The 19,890-nt window shown below is 35.4% G+C and overlaps 1 protein-coding gene across 1 annotated transcript in view; it reads right to left on the bottom strand.

Moving 5' to 3' along the window:
* LOC105194407 (protein glass) overlaps nucleotides 1-19,890 on the bottom strand; it is a 141,501-nt gene that overhangs the window by 68,218 nt on the left and 53,393 nt on the right. The window contains exons 3-4 of the mRNA XM_026140007.2: nucleotides 12,693-13,029; nucleotides 7,829-8,119 (exon numbers count right to left, since the gene is read on the bottom strand). Coding sequence (XP_025995792.1) covers nucleotides 7,829-8,119; nucleotides 12,693-13,029 — 628 coding nt within the window. The remainder of the gene's footprint in view (nucleotides 1-7,828; nucleotides 8,120-12,692; nucleotides 13,030-19,890) is intronic.

Raw genomic sequence — 19,890 nt, 5'->3', positions numbered from 1 at the left:
GAGATCCTATATAAAGTTTCGAACGCTTGCTGTATGAAGACGGAATGAGATAAAAGGTTCGAACCAGGACGTAAGAAAAGATTAAAATCTGCTCTTTTGATTGATATGGTTGATCACTTTTTTTGGTCAACTAGAATTCGAACAACACGGCAGCAAAGTTTTGTTAGGGTCAATGCGACCCATATAGTGTGTGAATGAAACTTTTTGTGAGTAATTTTATGTAAAAAAATTGGACAAAACGTTTAAACAGGTCCATTCGCGTATGTTACTCTGTAAAGTTAAAATACTATAGTGCCGTGAAAAAGAGGATTTTTGCGTAGGATCCAAAATATATTATGAAACACATCAATTTTCAATTTTAGACACCTTTATGAAAAATACCTCATATTCGCTTTGTTATGTAAGTATATTTTTTAATAGAAATGGCAGTGACATAATTATTTTTTTGAAAGTATCATTCTTTAGCTTTAAAACGTCGTATTGTAAAGTCTTTAAAAGTTTTTTGTTGCAAAGATATGATTTTAAAAAAAAAGTGGAATTTTAGACACCCAAAAATATCTCATATTCTCTTTGTTATATAATTTTACTTTTTAAAAGGACAAAACCATAATTTTTTTGAAAGTATGATTCTTTAGCTTTAAAATGTCGTATTTGAAAGTCCTCAAAAGTTTTTTATTGCAGAGATATGATTTTTTAAAGGAAAAGTGGATTTTTAAACAATTTCTAATTTTTGTTTAACGGTTTCTTTTTATAACTTAACAATATGTCATTTTTTGGCAATATCAATTATGCAGTCACATTTCTGAGATTCTGAACTTTTGTTTAAAAAAAAAAGTTGTCGAAAAATGTTGATTGGAACCAAAGTTATAGCTCCTCAAAGTTGAAAAAAATCTCGCAGACCCGAAAAAATGTTTACGTATTTTATGGAATTGATGTGTTTAAGGATTAATTATGTCATAAAGATTTGACTTTTGTCTGAAGATTTTTCTTTGTAATGTAATGTAAAAGTTAAACCACGAAAATGTTTTATTTTACTATAAAAAAGTTATTTTTTATTAAGTACTTTGCGAGTTGTGAGACTTGAAAGCTATAGTGTACTATAACTTTAAGCCTCATAACTCGGAAAGCACTTAATAAAAAATAATTTTTTTATAGTGTTTTGGAAAGCTCTTGACACCAGCTATTAGATTCCGAAATAAAAAATAGGGTGTTCTATTTAAAAAAGTTAATGTAATTTCGATTTGACCTTGGCGACGCCATTCAAAGTCAAACTGATAAGATCAGTAAATAGATCTTTTGAAACCTTACAACTTTTATCTGAAACACTTTTTTTTAAAATGCTTATTTTCGAAATATTTTGCTGCCCCGATATTTTTTCCCTACCCTATGTGCGCGCGCGCGTGTGTGTGTACATACGTATGTATGTATATGTACACCCACGAACACGCGCGCGCACATAAATGTGTATATGTGAATACATTCATATATACTTGGTTTCCAAAAAGCATAGTACAATCACCTCAAACGTGAACCTCTCTGGACGGAAAAGTACTGGACTTAGAAAGTTGTGCCCATTAAGATTTTTGTTTGGAACGTCAAGACAACAACATACTTCAATTGCAATCAATTTAACCGAGGGCCATTTTCCATAAGAATGTGCGGAATCCTTCATAAAATTATATTTAATAAAAAATTAGAAGATAATTAAAATAAAGTATAAATAAAGTGATAAACAGCAAAGATAGCTGAATAAAGACTCAACAATATTAAAAAAACGAAACAAAAAAGAATAGAAAAAATGTTATATGTGTCAACGCAGAAACTGGTACATAATGATTTAATTAATTACCAAAGTATTAAGTAACCAATACACAACAGAAAATTTCAACAATATGTGTATATTCACTTTTGTCCGGATTTTTCGTTTCGATTTACTTTCAAGCCATTTTTAACAGTAACGCATAGTTAACATTATTATATTTAGCGAAATGCGAAAATACAGTAATCTACAATCAACATCATGAGTAAGCGAGTAAAATTGCACATACTCAATACAGGTTGATTATAATAGTCATATGAACATATTAATCTGTATTGTGTTAAGAGTTCAATCAAAAAATCTCAGCTACTCATATATGCTATTCGTTAAGAATCCAACTACAATCTCGCATTTTCGTCAATATAATTCATTAATTCTCCGTTAATTAATAGATAACTATGCGTTGAGCAGGGAAGTAACGAGTTACTTGTAAGACCGTTACCGTTACAGTTACTTTTTTTTGATAACGAACTGGTAACGGCGTTACTTTTTTTTGTAACTGTAACGGTAACGTAGTTACATTTTTCTAGTAACGGTAACGAATTTAATAGTTATTTTTGTCGTTACTATTTAATCTATGATATAATTATCAATCTTTATTTTTCAATCAATAATCATAGTTCGTTGTTATATTATATTTAACCCGTAATGGTTACTCTTCCAAATAATAACATAACGGTCACATGGGGTACACCGGACCCCCCGTGCACAATATCACCATATGCTAGCTTTATGATATTTTGTCGCAAAAATTTTACTGGACATACTTTGAGGTCTGTTCTTTGTTATCCAATAATTTTTTTTCTAAATTAGAATTTAACGTAATGAAAAAATTCAAATAAAAGGACTGCACAATTTGACTTTTCTACAAAAATAATTATAAAATTTTTAATTTTTGAGATATTTCAACAAAAATTTAGGAGTGTATTCTCAAGATAGTATACTTTCAGATAAAAATGAGTTTCATAGAAGGTTGTTCAATTTTGAATGGTCTGTGAGCCCTTAAAATTAGCGTTAGGTCTAAAAAACCCTGGGTGACCATTACAAGTTAAGTTTGTTTTGAACAATATCTGTAATATAAACCAATCACAGAATTGTATTAGAATAAAAACGAACTTTATAGATGTCAACTTTTGTTAAAAATAAATAGTGAATTAAAACCGATAAAAATGTTATGGAAGTACCGATACCTCTTAATTAGAATATTACCGATGATATTCTAACATTCTATATCTTTTATTGCATTTTCTTGTAATCAATTCGAAGACTTTTGCAAAATACCATAAAGAAGTTATTTTTTATTAAATACTTTCCGAGTTGTGAGATTTGAAAGCTACAGTGTACTATAACTTTTAAGCCTCATAACTCGGAAAGCACTAATGAAAAATAACTTCTTTATAGTGTTTTGGAAAGCTCTTGACACGGGCTATTAGATTCTGAAATCAAAAATAGGGTTTTTTATTTAAAGTATTCTATTTAAAAAATGTTAATGTGATTTCGATTTGACCTTTGGATGGCGACGCCATCCAAAGTCAAACTGATCAGTAAATAGATCTTTTAAAATCCTACAACTTTTATCTAAAACACTTTTCCTAAAATGCTTAGTTTTCGAAATATTTCGCTGTCTCTGTATTTTTTCCCCACCCTGTATATACAGGATGTCAGGTAACTACCGCCTCTGGTTTCGTGGATTGATAGATCAAGTAAAACTGAGCAGGAAAGTCCTTTACCATTTTTTAATATTTGCCATAGTTAACAAAATAAAAATTAATAAAGTCTGCGAATAAGCGCGTATCACCGCGCGCAAGGACCACCCACCGGTCGCTGAGACATAGGCAGCCGGGGCAGCCTTCTCCCTCCTTGCCGGGCCGCTCGCAGGCCGCAGCTACGCTGCTGCTTTTCCCTCCTCACCGCACCGCGCAGCGCTAACAGTCGCGGCTGTCTCGGCAACCAGCGGGCGGTCCTTGTGCGAGGTAATACGTGCTTATTCGCAGACTTTATTAATTTTTATTTTGTTAACTATGGCAAATATTAAAAAATGGTAAAGGACTTTTCTGCTCAGTTTTACTTGATCTATCAATCCACGAAACCAGGAGCAGTAGTTACCTGACACCCTGTAAATATGTATGTATATGTATATGTACACCCACAAACACGTGCACGCATATAAATGTGTATATGTGAATACATTCATATCTACTTGGTTTCCAAAAAGCATGGTACAATCACTTCAAACGTCTCTAGACGGAAAAGTACTGAACTTCGAGAGTTGTGCTCATTAAGACTTTTGTTTGGAACGTCGAGAACAACAACATACTTTAGTTCCAGTCAATTTAAGCGAAGATCATTTTCCATAAGGATTGTGCGGAGTCCTTTGTTTCTCTAATACGTAATAAGGTGTCAAGATGCAAAAAATGAGCTCACAAGAGTAATTTTTGATTTCTGTTGATGACAACTTTAACATAAATTACAATCATTTTTATATGCAAGGAGTTTGATAATTGTAGTTTATTTTAAATTTTGGTTTTAATTTCTATCATTGCTAAAAAATTTTTTGCGTTTTATCAAAAATGCGACCCATTAATGAGTTACAACCCATATTTTAGGAATTCCTATTTTATATACTTATAATTATTAACACAACATTCATGGATAGGTAGAGAGGATGAATTAGAGTAAAAGAGGTCTGTATAATATTGCGACTTTTGTAATATACGTAGTTAACAAGAAATTGATTTATGAACATTTGCAAATTATTGCGCATGTGCGTCAAAGCAATACCAGAAGCATTTTATAAACAGACTGTTATAGACGCTGGACTGTTTCTTGTTGTCGAATCACATAAACGCGTATATTTATTAGGAGTATAAATAAGTTTCCGCCGTTTCACAAAAAAAGGCGCCACTAGTATGTTATGATTGAAACTGTCTGTTGTAAAACGTTATATCGTAAGGTTGGATATTTGGCAACAACATAACCTTAAAATATTAGCGATTTTGTATCAGCATCATATATCTTTTTTCGTGCGAAAATGTCGAGTTTTGAGCCGAATAAGCGTCATTTGCGGGAGCTTTTGATGTACTTCTTTAATTTGAAGAAATCTGCAGCCGAGGCGCATCGATTGCTTGTAGAAGCATATGGTAAAGCTGCCTTAAGTGAGAGAAGTTGCCGTGAGTGGTTTCACAATTTTAAGAACGGTGAATTTGATGTCGAAGACAAAGAACGTAGCGGAAGGCCGAAAGTGTACGAAGACGCGGAATTGGAAACATTATTAGATGAAGATTCGTGCCAAACGCAAGAAGCACTTGCACTTACATTAGGAGTGACTCAACCAGCAATTTCACATCGCTTAAAATCATTGGGAATGATTCAAAAACAAGGAAACTGGGTTCCATATGAACTGAAGCCGAGAAACGTTGAACGCCGATTTTTCACATGTGAAATGCTGCTTGCCAGGCATAAACGAAAGGGTTTTTTGCATCGTATAGTCACTGGTGATCAAAAATGGATCCACTACAATAACCCAAAGAAGAAGAAATCATGAGGACCACCTGGCCATGCTTCAACATCGATGCTTTTTTCCATGAATGTTCAGCCAAGCTGAACATTCATGGAAAAAAGCTCATGTTGTGTATTCGGTGGGATCAGCTTGGTGTCGTGTATTATGAATTGCTCAAACCGAATGAAACCATTACTGGGGCTCTCTACCGAACACAATTGATGAGATTGAGCCGAGTACTCAAGGAAAAACGTGCCCACTACTACTCCAGACACGACAAAGTTATTCTTCTGCATGATAATGCTCGTCCACATGTTGCGGCGCCGGTCAAAACCTACCTGGAAACACTCAATTGGGAAGTTTTACCTCAACCGCCGTATTCACCAGACATTGCTCCTTCTGATTACTACCTGTTTCGATCGATGGCGCATGGCCTGTCTGAGCAACACTTCACATATGAAGATATAAAAAATTGGGTCGATTTGTGAATAGCTTCAAAAGATGAAGCATTCTTCCGACACGGTATCCATATGCTGCCAAAAACATGGGAAAAAGTAGTGGCTAGCAATGGACAATACTTCGAATAAAACATTAGGTAGCGTTCTTTTACAATAAATGCCCAATTTTTGATAAAAAACGGCGGAAACTTATTTATACTCCTAATACATCTGCTTTGCACAGCATAACAAACTAATTTTTCATTAACTATTGTGAAAATCACAGAATAACTCACAATTTTTCTGTTTAATTTAGTCCACTTTACCTTTCATGAGCATTGGCTTAATAGTTATCAGATACTCTAGTTTATCAGATATACTAGGGTAAGTCAATATATAAGTCGCGAAACTAAATAGAGACAATAATAACGAAAGTAACTTCCTGACATTTATTTCATTTTTTGACATATTCACTCTGTACATTCAGACACTTATCCCATTTCTTTACAAGTCCTTGAAAGCCAGCGGTAAAAAAGATTTTGGTTGCTGTCGCAGTCAACGTGTAATCTCTTGTACTACAGCATCATCAGTTTCAAAATGACAGCCACCCAAATGCCTTTTTAGAGGTCTAAACAGATAAAAAGACTTTTCATCTGTTTGGACCCCTAAAAAAGCATTTGGGTGGCCGTCATTTTGAAACTGATGATGCCGTAATCCAAGAGATTACACGTTGGCTGCGATAGCAACCAAAAGACTACTTTGCCGCTGGCTTTCAAGGACTTGTAAAGAGATGGGATAAGTATCTGAATGTATAGAGTGAATATGTCGAAAAGTGAAATAAATGTCAGGAAATTACTTTGATTATTATTGCCTCTATTTAATTTTGCGGCTTATATATTAACTTACCCTAGTAGTTTTACATTATAATCCATACAGCAGATATACTTCCCAGAAATGTTCTAAATACCCCTTCTAGAATATTTTCTACGTCCTAAGACCATTCCTTGGATAAAATGTGCTGTATGAAAGAATTACGATGACAGAAAGCACGATTTTGTTAAAATGTTTAAAAATTTAGCTAGATACAGATTTGAAAATAATTTGGAACTATCAAAATAATTTATATAATAGAACCTACAAGACGGATGCTAAAATGTCAAACTTTTCGTAGCTCATTATGTTTGAATATTTTTAAAAAATATTTTGATAAAATTACTTCGAAAAAAATTATTTTTAGACCTATATCTAGCTAAATTTTCAGATACTTTAGCAAAACCGTTTTTTCCAGGTAATAATTAGAGTGACATTTATAATAATTAAAAAGGTTCAAACGTTCGGGCACGATCCCGGACTACGAACAGAGAACCGTTGCGTACAAGTGAGTCGGGATTAGATCGAATGCAGTTCGGCCAGCATCAGCATCGGGTCTCTTCGAGAAATATCGTTGTCTCACTTCAGCGAGCATGCGACTCACTCACACTCAGCTCGAAATCGTGCCCGAACATCCGGGCCCTAATAATGAATTAATATTAATAAACAAACTATTTATGATTAAAATTAGAAAATAATGAGCTTAAGAGCCATGCAGGATGTCAGACGCAAATAAATTAATCACAACTTAAATTATTTTTTTTTATATCTATTCTCACGGAGATGTAACATCTCATCTCACAATGCTGTGACACAAGTTTTGGTGCTTAGAGTAACCAATTCATGTTGTTTTTACGAAGCTCTTGTCTTTACACACGCTCTGTGAGGTCGTTTATTATTTTAAGACGTTGAAAGAAGATATACATCGCGGTTTCACACAATCTCTATTTGTTTGACTTGTAAATCTGTACTGAGGAAGATCGTCATTAAAGGTCGAAACGTTTGCTTGACATTGGATTTATGCTGTGATTTATTTATTCTGACATCTTGCGTGGCTCTTGAGCTCATTATTTCTTAATTTTAATTTATTTATAAGAGCTTTAACCTTTGTTTATTTTGTTTATTTATGATTGATTATATTTTTTAATATAAAATCATTTAGATAAGGAAAAGTAAGAAAAAAAGGAAGTCTAAAATAATTACCCGGAGTGCATATTCATGTTCATAGTCATGTTCATCGACACATTGACGGACATGGCGGCGGATGCGGAACTGTAGTGACCTGGACCTGGGACTGATGGGCCCAAATTTTGTACGTAATCCTGTGAATAGTGATGAGTTGCAGCAGAGCCAGCACCGGTGCTATAGTAACCAGCTGTTGGACTTCCAGGATGTACCACTGCATGTTTCAGAGATAAAAGAACGTCGGCAACACCCTCACCATTTGCGCCATTGTTCGTCCTTGGCATGCATTCACTGCGCGAGCAACTCCAGCTGAAAAAAAACCTTGAATTTTACAGATTCCATCAAATTGTCGAATTTATGATTCAATAAAAGTGATATTATGGAGTTTAAATACACATGTGTATTTAAATATATATTGTACATTGTATCACACTTTATCCAAAGGAAGTTCTGGGAACACCTTTAAAATGTACAAAGGTTCTTAAAATGTTCTACAGACATTTTTAGGAAGTCTATGTTGTACTAATTCATATTTACATTTTGAATTAGTTCTGATCATAAACTTACTGGACGGCGCATTTTGTTGCGGGGTTGTAAGCTGAAGGGTAGGAGGATGGTAATGCCTTCTACTACGGGCACACATCAATATGGCCGCTAAAAGATGTCAATTTAGACAAAATTGTATTTAACTCTACAAGTCGTGAATGGGACTGTTTGATGTAAACGTACTATTTTCTTTCAATTAATTTAATACTTGAAATCTGTGTAAATAGCGTCAAATTTAATTTATTTATAACATTTAATTAAAATTATAAATATTACTTACCTGTGAAATGTAATACGAACAGTTTTTGTTTAATTTTTATTGTTTTAAAGTTCTCCGCATTTGCGTTGATCGATTATTGCAACCAATTACAATGCAGTTTGGCATTTTTGTATAAAATGTCTGTGTATTTCTAAATTATCATAAACAAATTAACACATGACATAACACAAAAATATTTGGACAATGATCACGCTGCGACAAGTAAACTGTGGTAGCTACGTGGATACTACTGTGATAACAAATAGTTAAATTCTCTGATATTCCGCCATATTGAGGTCAAAACATGTAAAAATATCGCTTCCTATCTCTTGTCTTTCAGCTTACCCCTCTTTCCCTAAAAGGTACTTTATGGTCGGTCCAGTAGGTCCATGGTTCTTATTGATAATATTATGAAATTCCGTTACACTGATTAATTAAATAGAATTCCAAAATTAGACGGTAACACTTTAATTTTAGTGTAAACACTTAACTTTTGAGTGTTTTATGTGTAAGTTTTTAAGCAAATACATTCATTGCTAGAATATCCAAACTTTTTACAGCATTTATCGTAAAAGGTCAAGATATTCTAGTAACTAATTTTGAGTGTCTTATATAATTATTTTAATAATACAACGAAATTATTTTTAGATCTATATCTGAAAACATTTTTGAAATTTAACAAAATCTTAAAGAATTTCATAATATTATCAATACAGAGAACAAGTTCACTTATTAACAAATGTAACCAGACTGATATTAACAATTACAAATTAACAATTTTACATACTATAATATTCTTTATTCGATACATTAAACGATGTCACAAACTCTAAGGATCCCGAATAGATGTTCTTCAAGTCTTAAAATGGGACTGTCTTTATCTCGTGTATGTTTCTCGTGTATGTTTTATCATACGTGAAAGAAAGAGAGATTGATCTTGAGATTTAAGAAATATCTATGAATTCGGACCTAAATCGAACGTTTTGACTGCACAGATTCCTTTAGTAATAGTATTCACATTTAATAATAAATAAAGTAAGGTTTTAACAAAAATTGTTAGCGTGAAGATATTAAATCAAAATAAATTTCATTACGTAGAAACATTATATGAGTCGTCAATGAAATAAAAACTTTCGGCATGGTCAGAAATGGAATTTCATTTTCTATTCTTCTTTCAATAACGAGAATGGATTGACGCACACGTACCACCAAAGTACCGCGAACATCACTAGAAGTATCCTAAAGGATCTTGGAAAAGGATCCATATTGATTATGCGGGTCTCATCTCAAGCAAGATAATTTTGATTATTGTGGATGCCTACAGCAAGTGGCTACAGGTGAAAGTCAGTAGTTTGACTACATCTACTATGACGATTGAAATTCTCGACAAATTGTTTGCAACCTACGTTATTCCAATCATTGTTGTATCAGACGGTACTCAGTTCACATCGACAGAATTTAAAGAATTTCTGCAAATAAGTGGAGTCAAGTATCATAAGCTTACAGCTTTCTATCCCCACCATGAACGGTCAAGCCGAGCGTTATGTGCAGACGGTGAAAGACAATGAGTTCCTACGGCGGTACTCTAAAACTCATAAAATAATTGGACAACCACTTTCGAAGCTTTTCCTGGAACAAAATCTGCGTACGCGCCTTAACTTGGTGTGACTTGACGTTAGGAAAAACGCAAGGACAGTAAACCTGCCAAACCGACTGGCCATGTTGTTTAGAATGTTCCATACCTCACAAGCAGTTTATTTTATTTCAGGTAATCCGCGCATGGATACTTGGAGTTATTGCTACCCGCTTAGAGGACCTTTACTATAAGATATGAGGGACGGCGTGTTAAGGGACACATTGACTAAATTCGAAGCTGCCAGGTAGGTCAAAGAACTGATGCACAACTCAAACTTAGCCTACCAACCGGTCCAAACTCAGTGACCACAGAGAAAGCACGGCGCATTTGCTATTACAGAAAGGGCGGAAAAGTAATAAAAATTACGGCGATTCCGGCAGCATCTCTTTTGACTGCCGTCCGGACGCAGGCGGCACTTCCGTTGCCGACTCCACCGGCTTCAGCACTACATCGATCTCAGCGATCGCGTAAACCATTGGACAGATTTACACCGACCTAATGTAATACACTCTCTTTCTTTCCTTTCTTTGTGGGGAAGAAAATGTTATATATGTGGCTTTAGTTTAGCGACTTTGTGAACCCGTCATAAGGGTAGGGACTTCTGACCAGCCCACTTCTTGCCTTTAGTTTATTAGTTATGGGCGCTAGTAGAGAAGCACGTTCAAGTGTACCTTAATAATAGTCAGACGTACAGTAAAAGTGCATTCTCGGTTTTTCGCCATTCCCTACAAATACACAATAAATTATTTCCAAGATGATTCATGTAAAAGAACAGAAGAATGGTATAAATTTAAATATGGACACACAGTTGCTCAATGATTCTTATTTTCATATATTTAACATGCTTGCAAATAAGAAATTTTAATAATAGTTTTACTTGATAACTGTAACATATGTAAGGGAGACCGAGGCTATTTGAAAGACGGGGCAATTCGAAAAAGGAAAATATCTTTTTATGGATACATGTTAAAAATTTATTTTAAATACTGTAAATGCGTCCTAATGTATTATAACAACGCTGTTAACAAAGTTTCGTTGGCAACGGCGTCATATTGAAGTAGTAACAATGAAAAATGTGTTTTGCGACAGTCGAAGTAATTTCTAACAGTCAGCATATCTTCAAAATTTAAATAAGATATATAAAATTCTTTTTGAAAACTTTGAATGTATCATGTCCAGTTGAATGTATTTGAAACATTTCGTGTTTACTTTTTGCTGTGTGACGTTTATTTTTGTAGATTATATGCAATAATGCGCACAATTGACGTCAGGGCTATTTGAAACACCAAACGTCGAATCGTCTTTCGGACGACTTTTTTCTTTCATATTTGCGTTTTATGTACCAAAATACACAATTTAATATTCAACAGATGTAATTAAACGAAATATAAATAGTCTCTGATTTGTTCTGAAAACGCTACAGCAATAAAATTCTCTATTGTGCGTTTGTTTTCTTTACTTGCATGTAACATTTCTTTATAATACTATATATCCTTTTCTAAATAAAACAAAGTCTTAACAATAGTTTTTTTTTATTTTTTCATCTTAAAACATAAATTTCAGAATATTCCCGACTAGCTTCGAATTACCCCTGGCTCGGGACTATTCACTTGGAAACACTTGGCACTGGTTAACATGTTTATATGTAGTTCAGAGCAAATACATTTCCGTCTTTTATCTACAAGGGCATTTTGAAGGAGAAGGTTTAATCTTACAACTTTTTTTTTTTAATGAATACGAGACTCAAAAGACGCAAAAGAAAAAAAGTGTTCTAAACAGCCCCGGTCTCCCCTATATTATAGTTTCCAATAATGTTTAAGCACATTGCTCAATTTTATCTATAATTCTTTATTAGACTTACAATTAGCCAAAAACAAATATACCAGAAACATTTTTCTTGACATATTCGTATATTCAACACTTTTAATTATTTTTACCGTTCTACAAATAAGGTAGAAATGCCTCTTGCTTTCTTTTCTCATATTAAAATTAGTTAGGATAGGTTAGGTTAAATTAAACTTGATTATATTATTATACTATTAAAATTTTTGTTTCAGAAAAATTTTTAATATTAAAATTAATCGAACAATATTACTAATATCAATTGCAGTTTTCCTATAATAATTGAAATCAATCTATTCTCGCTATTAAACAAAGAATAGATGAGCGTGTAGGAAAACGTAGTATGCGAGAAAATGACAGAGTCGATCTTGAAATCTCAGAAACAACTATTAATTTAGACTTTAGAGTTTGAGATATTGTTTAAAATATCGAATAAAAGAATATTACGACATTTAAACTTATTAATTTATTCGTTGGTGATCATTAATCTTAGTCTAGCTACGTTAGCAAAATCTTTTTTTGTGTAGATAATATTCAAAGATTAGAAGGAACAAAGCTAAAAAAAGAAGAAAAAAGTGAAAAATCAAGTGATAACCAACTTATACGTTCCTGAGCACGGACTGAACAACCCAGGGGGTAAAGGGTCCAGATCCAACGGGGGTAGAGGAAAGCCTGCCATATCGTCAACCCAAAAGCTGCCGCCAAATTCGTTCACGGTCTGACAAGAAATTGGAAGTTGTTGTCCTTGGTCTGCGCCGATATCAGTTGGTGAACTCTGCAGGTCCTGCAAACGCAGCGTGCCCTGTAGAGCAGTGCCTAGGACGGCTACCTCCTCGTTCTGATTATCGGTTGATAGACCGTCGTCACCCGAAAATACTCCTAGTGATCCAGAACAGAGGCTAGATGAGATAGTTGCCTCGATGTTATCTACAGAACCTAAATATTTAGAAAACATGTTGAATCACTGAATAATGATTTTCATTAATTTAATAAATTCAAAATATTAAAGAATAAAATGTATTCATATATTGGTAATTACTGACTTTAGGGGACCTAGCCCCGATGACCTTGGCCTTGATATATATTGTCAAAGTCATGGCCCTGAATAATCTTCAACAAGTTTTAACCGTTGTGCGCCCTTCCTTAAAAAGTAACAATCATAAAAGCATTGTGAAAATTATAATGAATTTTTGATTTTCCACGCGGGAAGAGGCCTAGGTTATTGTTAGTATTGTTTCATATGAGTTTGTTCCGACCGTACACGACATACCTTTGTTTACATTTTACACATTCTAATAATGCTCATTCAGTACGAATTTATATTCAAACAACAATATACAATATTTATATAGAGTGTATTGGGAAATTTTTTTATATCGTGTCTCATTTTTATCTATTAGATAATGTCAATCGTGAATAAATATTTTAAAAATATTTAATAAACATATATTTTTTATATAATTCAAAATTTAATCGTTTTTGTGTTAAATCGTTTCTTCCCCGCCCAAGCATTTACTTTCCACTCAAAGCAAAGTCTACCTACCTTGTTATATTTATATATATATATATATATATATATATATATATATATATATATACAGGGTGTTTCAGACCACCCGTACACCCCTTTTCTCTTCGCAGGATTAGGACCAATCAAAAATATGTTCAGACGAAAGTTGTAGGGTTTCAAAAGATCTATTCAATGATCTTATCAGTTTGACCTTGGATGGCGTCGCCAAGGTCAGATCGAAATCACATTAAGTTTTTTAAATGAAACACCCTATTTTTGATTCCAGAATCTAATAGCTGGTGTCAAGACCTTTCCAAAACACTACAAGAAAGTTTATTTTCGTTGACTACTTTCCGAGTTGTGCGGCTTGAAAGTTACACTACCGCCAACACCATGTAAATAACAATATAAAATCACGCGTTACGCAGAAAGCCGTGTAGCCGACACAAAGAAAGTAAACACGCGAGCCGGGCCAACAAAAACAGATCATGAAAAATCGTGAAAGTTAGCTGTCGCGACCGTAGATAGTCACATACATATGTATGTCATAATATTATGTAATTACATTATTACTTTAACGGTAGCACACGAGCAATAACGAGCGCGGCTTTCTGCGTAACGATGTCTAACTCGTGATTTTATACATATTGTTATTTGCATAGGATGTAGTAGAGATGTATTCACCACAACGCTATTGTGACTCAACTCAACACGAGTGACAATAACTCTCTCAAACTTGTCACCTACGTCTTTAATAACCGTCATATCAGTCTCAATCGCGCAACAAAAATCCGACCCTCTTTATTAGTCTAGGTTTATTTAGCCATGTCCTATTCCAATGAAGAAGCATATGATATGCTGCTAATTTTAGGTGAGTGTCGAGGTACATTCATTGCAGCGGAAAGATTGTGGCGGGAACGTTATCCTGATCGGACTCCTCACTCGCGAAATGTTTTTTCACGTTTGGCTAAACGAATCAAAATTAAAGATGTCGTTCAGCCTCAACATAACAAAGGTACACAAATTCGTCGTCCGATTATGGATGAAAGAACAGTGGAAATTCTTGCATCGACAGAATTGAACCCTTATGATTCTTTAAGACGACGAGAACAAGATTCTGGTGTTAGTAAAATCAGTGTTTGGCGCATTCTAAAAAATAACAAATTTTACCCTTACAGAATGTCTGTTCATCAAGCGTTGAATTATAACAATATTAGACAGAGACTTGTACTTTGCAACTTTATAAGACAGCAACCACTTGATTTCCACTTGAAAATTTTATTTTCTGACGAATGTACACTTAAAAGTGATGGATCTGTTAATACTTGGAACTCTCGTTATTGGGCACAAAATAATCCTCAGTGGTTGAGAGAAGTAGATCATCAAACCATTTGGAAAGTCAATGTTTGGTGTGGAATTATTGGAAGTCAAATCATAGGTCCTGTTTTCTTTGACGAAAATCTAAACGGTAGATATTCCGCCTTGATAATGACAGATCTTCCTGTCTTACTAGAAAATATTCCTCTGCAATTGCGCCTGAACATGTGGTTCCAACAAGATGCATGTCCGTCTCATACATCGAGAGTTGCTCGTGCGGCATTAAATACTATGTTCCCCGACAAGTGGATAGGCAAATACGGTCCAATCAATTATCCACCCCGATCACCAGATCTCACCGTCCTTGATTATTATTTCTGGGGAAGGATAAAAAACTTGGTCTATCATGAACGTCCGACTACGAGGGATAATATGATTCGTAGAATAAGTGAAGCAATTCGATCCTTACGTGCCGAGGAAATTCTTCGAGCAACCAATGATTTTCAAAATAGAGTTGATGCTTGCATCGCAGAGAATGGTGCTCACTTTGAACATTTAGTCGCTTAACAAAACATACACTCATTCATTCCCGAACGTGAGAGGCAAGGGGACTCACGTGAATCAAGCACCCCAAACGTGAGAGGCAAGGGGACTCACGTGAATCAAGCACCCCAAACGTGAGAGGCAAGGGGACTCACGTGAATCAAGCACCCCAAACGTGAGAGGCAAGGGGACTCACGTGAATCAAGCACCCCAAACGTGAGAGGCAAGGGGACTCACGTGAATCAAGCACCACAAACGTGAGAGGCAAGGGGACTCACGTGAATCAAGCACCCCAATGGGATGAAATTCTCGTCACGTCCACGTCGTTCATTCTGGATAATGCTAAGCACGGGAAAATGCATACAGTCAATCTGGACATGATTGATCATCAAACATAATCAATCCAGTTAATAAACAAAAGCAGAGTACATAAAACTTTGACTCCCCTTTTCCTCCCCCATACACATACGCATGCACGTATGCACACACCCACACACAAGATTAAATCCGACTAAGTAACCACCACATGGTACATCTTGAGTAATGCTGATGCTGGCGGTAGTGTAACTTTCAAGCCGCACAACTCGGAAAGTAGTCAACGAAAATAAACATTCTTATAGTGTTTTGGAAAGGTCTTGACACCAGCTATTAGATTCTGGAATCAAAAATAGGGTGTTCCATTTAAAAAACTTAATGTGATTTCGATCTGACCTTGGCGATGCCATCCAAGGTCAAACTGATAAGATCATTGAATAGATCTTTTGAAACCCTACAACTTTCGTCTGAACATATTTTTGATTGGTCCTAATCGTGCGAAGAGAAAAGGGGTGTACGGGTGGTCTGAAACACCCTGTATATACACATAGGGAGGGGTGCAAGAGGGAGGGCTGTAGGCCCACCCCCTCCCGCACCCATCCCGTCAGTAGGGGACTTCGCTTTACAACTATTTACCGACGGGGTAGATAGGCCGTAGGCCCACCCCTTTGCATCTTCCTCACCCGTGAGTGCGTGCGTGCGTGCGTGCGTGTGTGTGTGTGTGTGGGGGGGGGGTGTGTGTGTGTGTGTGTGTATGCGCGCGTATACGAGGTCTGTAAATAAAGTAATAAGACTGATTGCGTACCGCACGATTTGGCAACACTGCGGGTTCGGCGGTCACATGACACTTAGTTTAACTCCTTATAGACGTTCTGTATGAATTTCAACTCGATAGCGTCACTATACTAATTTTGGTGTAGTTTTTTGCAAAACATTTTTTTCGTTTGTGTCACGAAAATGGAGGCTCGAAATTTTGAGCAAAGATGTCCAATCAAGTTTTGTGTGAAACTTGGGGAAACCTGCACTAAAACATGCAATAAGTTAAAACAGGCCTATAGGGAACATGCATTGTCAAGATCACAAATATTTAAGTGGCATAAGGCATTTTCGGAAGGCCGTGAATCCATTGAAGACGAACACCGCTCTGAAAGACCTTCAACTTCAAAAATTGATACCAATGTGGAGAAAGTGCGAGCCCTCGTGCGGTCAGACCATCGACTCACAGTATGAATGATTGGTAGTGAGTTAAACTTAAACCACACCACTGTTCATCAGATTTTAAAACAAAAATTAGCCATGAGAAAGGTGTGCAAAAATGGTTCCTAAAAAATCCTGACAATCGAACAAAAGGGGAATCGGAAAGAAGTGTGTCTTGACATTTTGGAACGGATTAAAAGTGACAAAAACTTCTTGAAAAACGTGATTACAGGTGACAAATCATTAATCTTTGAGTATGATTCAGAAACAAAGAGACAAAGCATGGAGTGGCACACATCTTCCACATCATGTCCATAAAAGACAAAAAAGAACAAATCAGAAACTTTTTAAAAATGTGATCGAGGTAAAGAATTATGGTTTTTTGAGTACGATTCAAAAACAAAAAGCAAAGCATGGAGTGGCACACATCTACCTCACTACGTCCAATAAAAGCAAAAGTGAGCAAGTTAAAGATCAAAACTATGCTTATCTGCTTTTTTGACAGTCAAGAAATTGTTCATAAAGAATTTGTACCTCAAGGACAAACTGTTAATCAAATTTTTTATTGTGAGGTTCTTGAGAGACTGAGAAAAAAGTTGCTCGCGTTCGATCAAACATTGCTAAGGATTGAATGCTCCATCACGAAAATGCTCCCTGTCATACAGCATTGTCTGTGAGAGAATTTTTAGCAAAAAAAATATTTCTGTGGTTCCACAACCCCCCCTACTCTCCTGATTTGAGTCCGTATCACTTTTTTCTCAAATTAAAGAAGTGTCTTAAAAAACGTCATTGGAAAATGGTGCAAAATATCGAAAAGTCCGTAACCGAAAAATTAAAAGCCATTTTATTCAACGAGTTCCAGCATTGTTATGAAAAGTGGGAACAACGTTTGCAGCGGTGTGTGGCCTCCCAAGGGAACTATTTTGAAGAAGATGAACAAGTTTTATAATTTGGTAATTAATACATTGTTAGAAAAAATCAGTCTCATTATTTTATTTACAAATCTCGTACGTGTAGTTATTTCATGTGCATGAACCCTACGACTCATCAATTTCACAAAAATTCATTATAATTTTAAGAAAGAGCGAAAGACGGCTAAAACTTGTTGGAGGTTACTCAGGACCATAACCTTGGCAACATATGTCAAGGCCAAGGTCGTCGGAGCTAAGTTTTTCAAAGTCAATAATTAATAATCAAAGTCAATAAATAATATAATAATTATATTTATGTATTTATATATATAATTTGTTATTTATATAAGATCTCAACCCAGCGAGAAATGACTCATTGAATCGACATCAAAAACAATTATTGAAAACTAATCAAACTACTCATCAATTTCGATTGATTTATATGATATCTTTCGATTCAGAATGATTTAATTTCGACTCGATATTGAATACTGTTTTCCTACTGCAGCTGTATTGAATTGGGTTAATAAAGCCTTATTTTTGAGCACATATGAATAAGTGTCGCATACAAAAATAATAGTTTTTCGACAGTGATTGGCCGATTGTATACAAAATTGCCATTTTTATATGCAAAAGTTGTAACGACCATCTTTTACGCGCACGGTGTTTATACGTATTGACAATCCGACGAGCGTGGCGATCTCGGTAGCCCAGTAGATGCGCGAACGCAGGGGAAGTATCATTGCGCAATACGGATATGCTGCAGTAATATTTGTAGAGTTCTTTAATACGCTTCCCAATGCGATTCGCGATATGGCGGTTAATATTACTGTAGCTACGGAGGCACCGAGCACGCCAAGAACGCTTGGTCGAGACACAGAACATTGCACCCCTTTTGTGCATTGGTGCCGACCGATGGATGTGGGCGAGAAGACTTCAACAATCAAGAACGCTTGGTCCAGCCCAAGAACATTTGAGCCGTGGAGTCGAGGATATTGGGAATGGAATCGGTCGTCACTAAGAACACTTGGTTAGATTTGAAACTAAGGCTCTTAATGTCTGTTGGGCCTGGGTGGTTCGAGGAAGAGTGAGTCGGAGGAGAAGCGTCTTTGCTTTCCGTTGGCGGATTTATGTACCCGATTCCTGAGATGATAGGGATTTTTGGTGAGACGTCGGGAGCTGGCATCCCCGCCACTCGAGATCGGGCATACGGAGCGAAGTACGCTGTCGGGATGTGCAGTTACAGAAAATGCGCGTGCGTGCCGAAATAACCGTCGCGTGGAATGCGTTCTTTCGCGCATACGTGAACTTATATTAGAACTTTATTCGGCGCCTTGCACCTGTTTTTGCTGTCCGGCAGATGATTGGCCGGACAGCATAGAACAATGGACGGTTCAGAGGGTCGTGAAGCGGTTTGTTACAAAGTTATTCATATGAACTCAAAAATTGGTTTCTAGAAATAAAAAAAAATATCAACTATTATCTTGTACAATATCATACATTAAGATCGATTAATTTATTTCATTATTTGTGTGTTTAATTATATTAGTAAAATACATCGAAAATTATCTTTATTGTCGTCATATTATCTACGCAGCCTATAATACCATTTTCTTTTCTACATTTTACTAAACTATATTATTAAACACGAATATAAGTGAAATTTTTAGAAATATTAATTTACTTTGACATAATAAAGGATTTATATTTTTTACTTGTGAAATTAAATTTGTAATTTAATTTTAGTTGCAGGTAAGAAAAATGAATCTTCTATTATGTCAAAATATGTTTAGGATCACATTTGCGCATTGTATTAACGCCCGTACAGACATTCAAAATTTTCCTTATATCAGCGACAGTACGTATAACAATGATTCTGATATTCCAGAGTTTCGACGACTCGAGAGCCTTGAGCGAGTAAGACCGCCGAGGCGACGAGCAGTTATTATTTGGTGATCTAGCGATACACATAGATTAGCGACGCGCGTAACAAATTCTCGCATT

The sequence above is a fragment of the Solenopsis invicta genome, chromosome 10, assembly GCF_016802725.1.
Source record: "Solenopsis invicta isolate M01_SB chromosome 10, UNIL_Sinv_3.0, whole genome shotgun sequence".
Classification (NCBI taxonomy): domain Eukaryota; kingdom Metazoa; phylum Arthropoda; class Insecta; order Hymenoptera; family Formicidae; genus Solenopsis; species Solenopsis invicta.
This window is presented reverse-complemented; position numbering and strand designations above follow the sequence as displayed.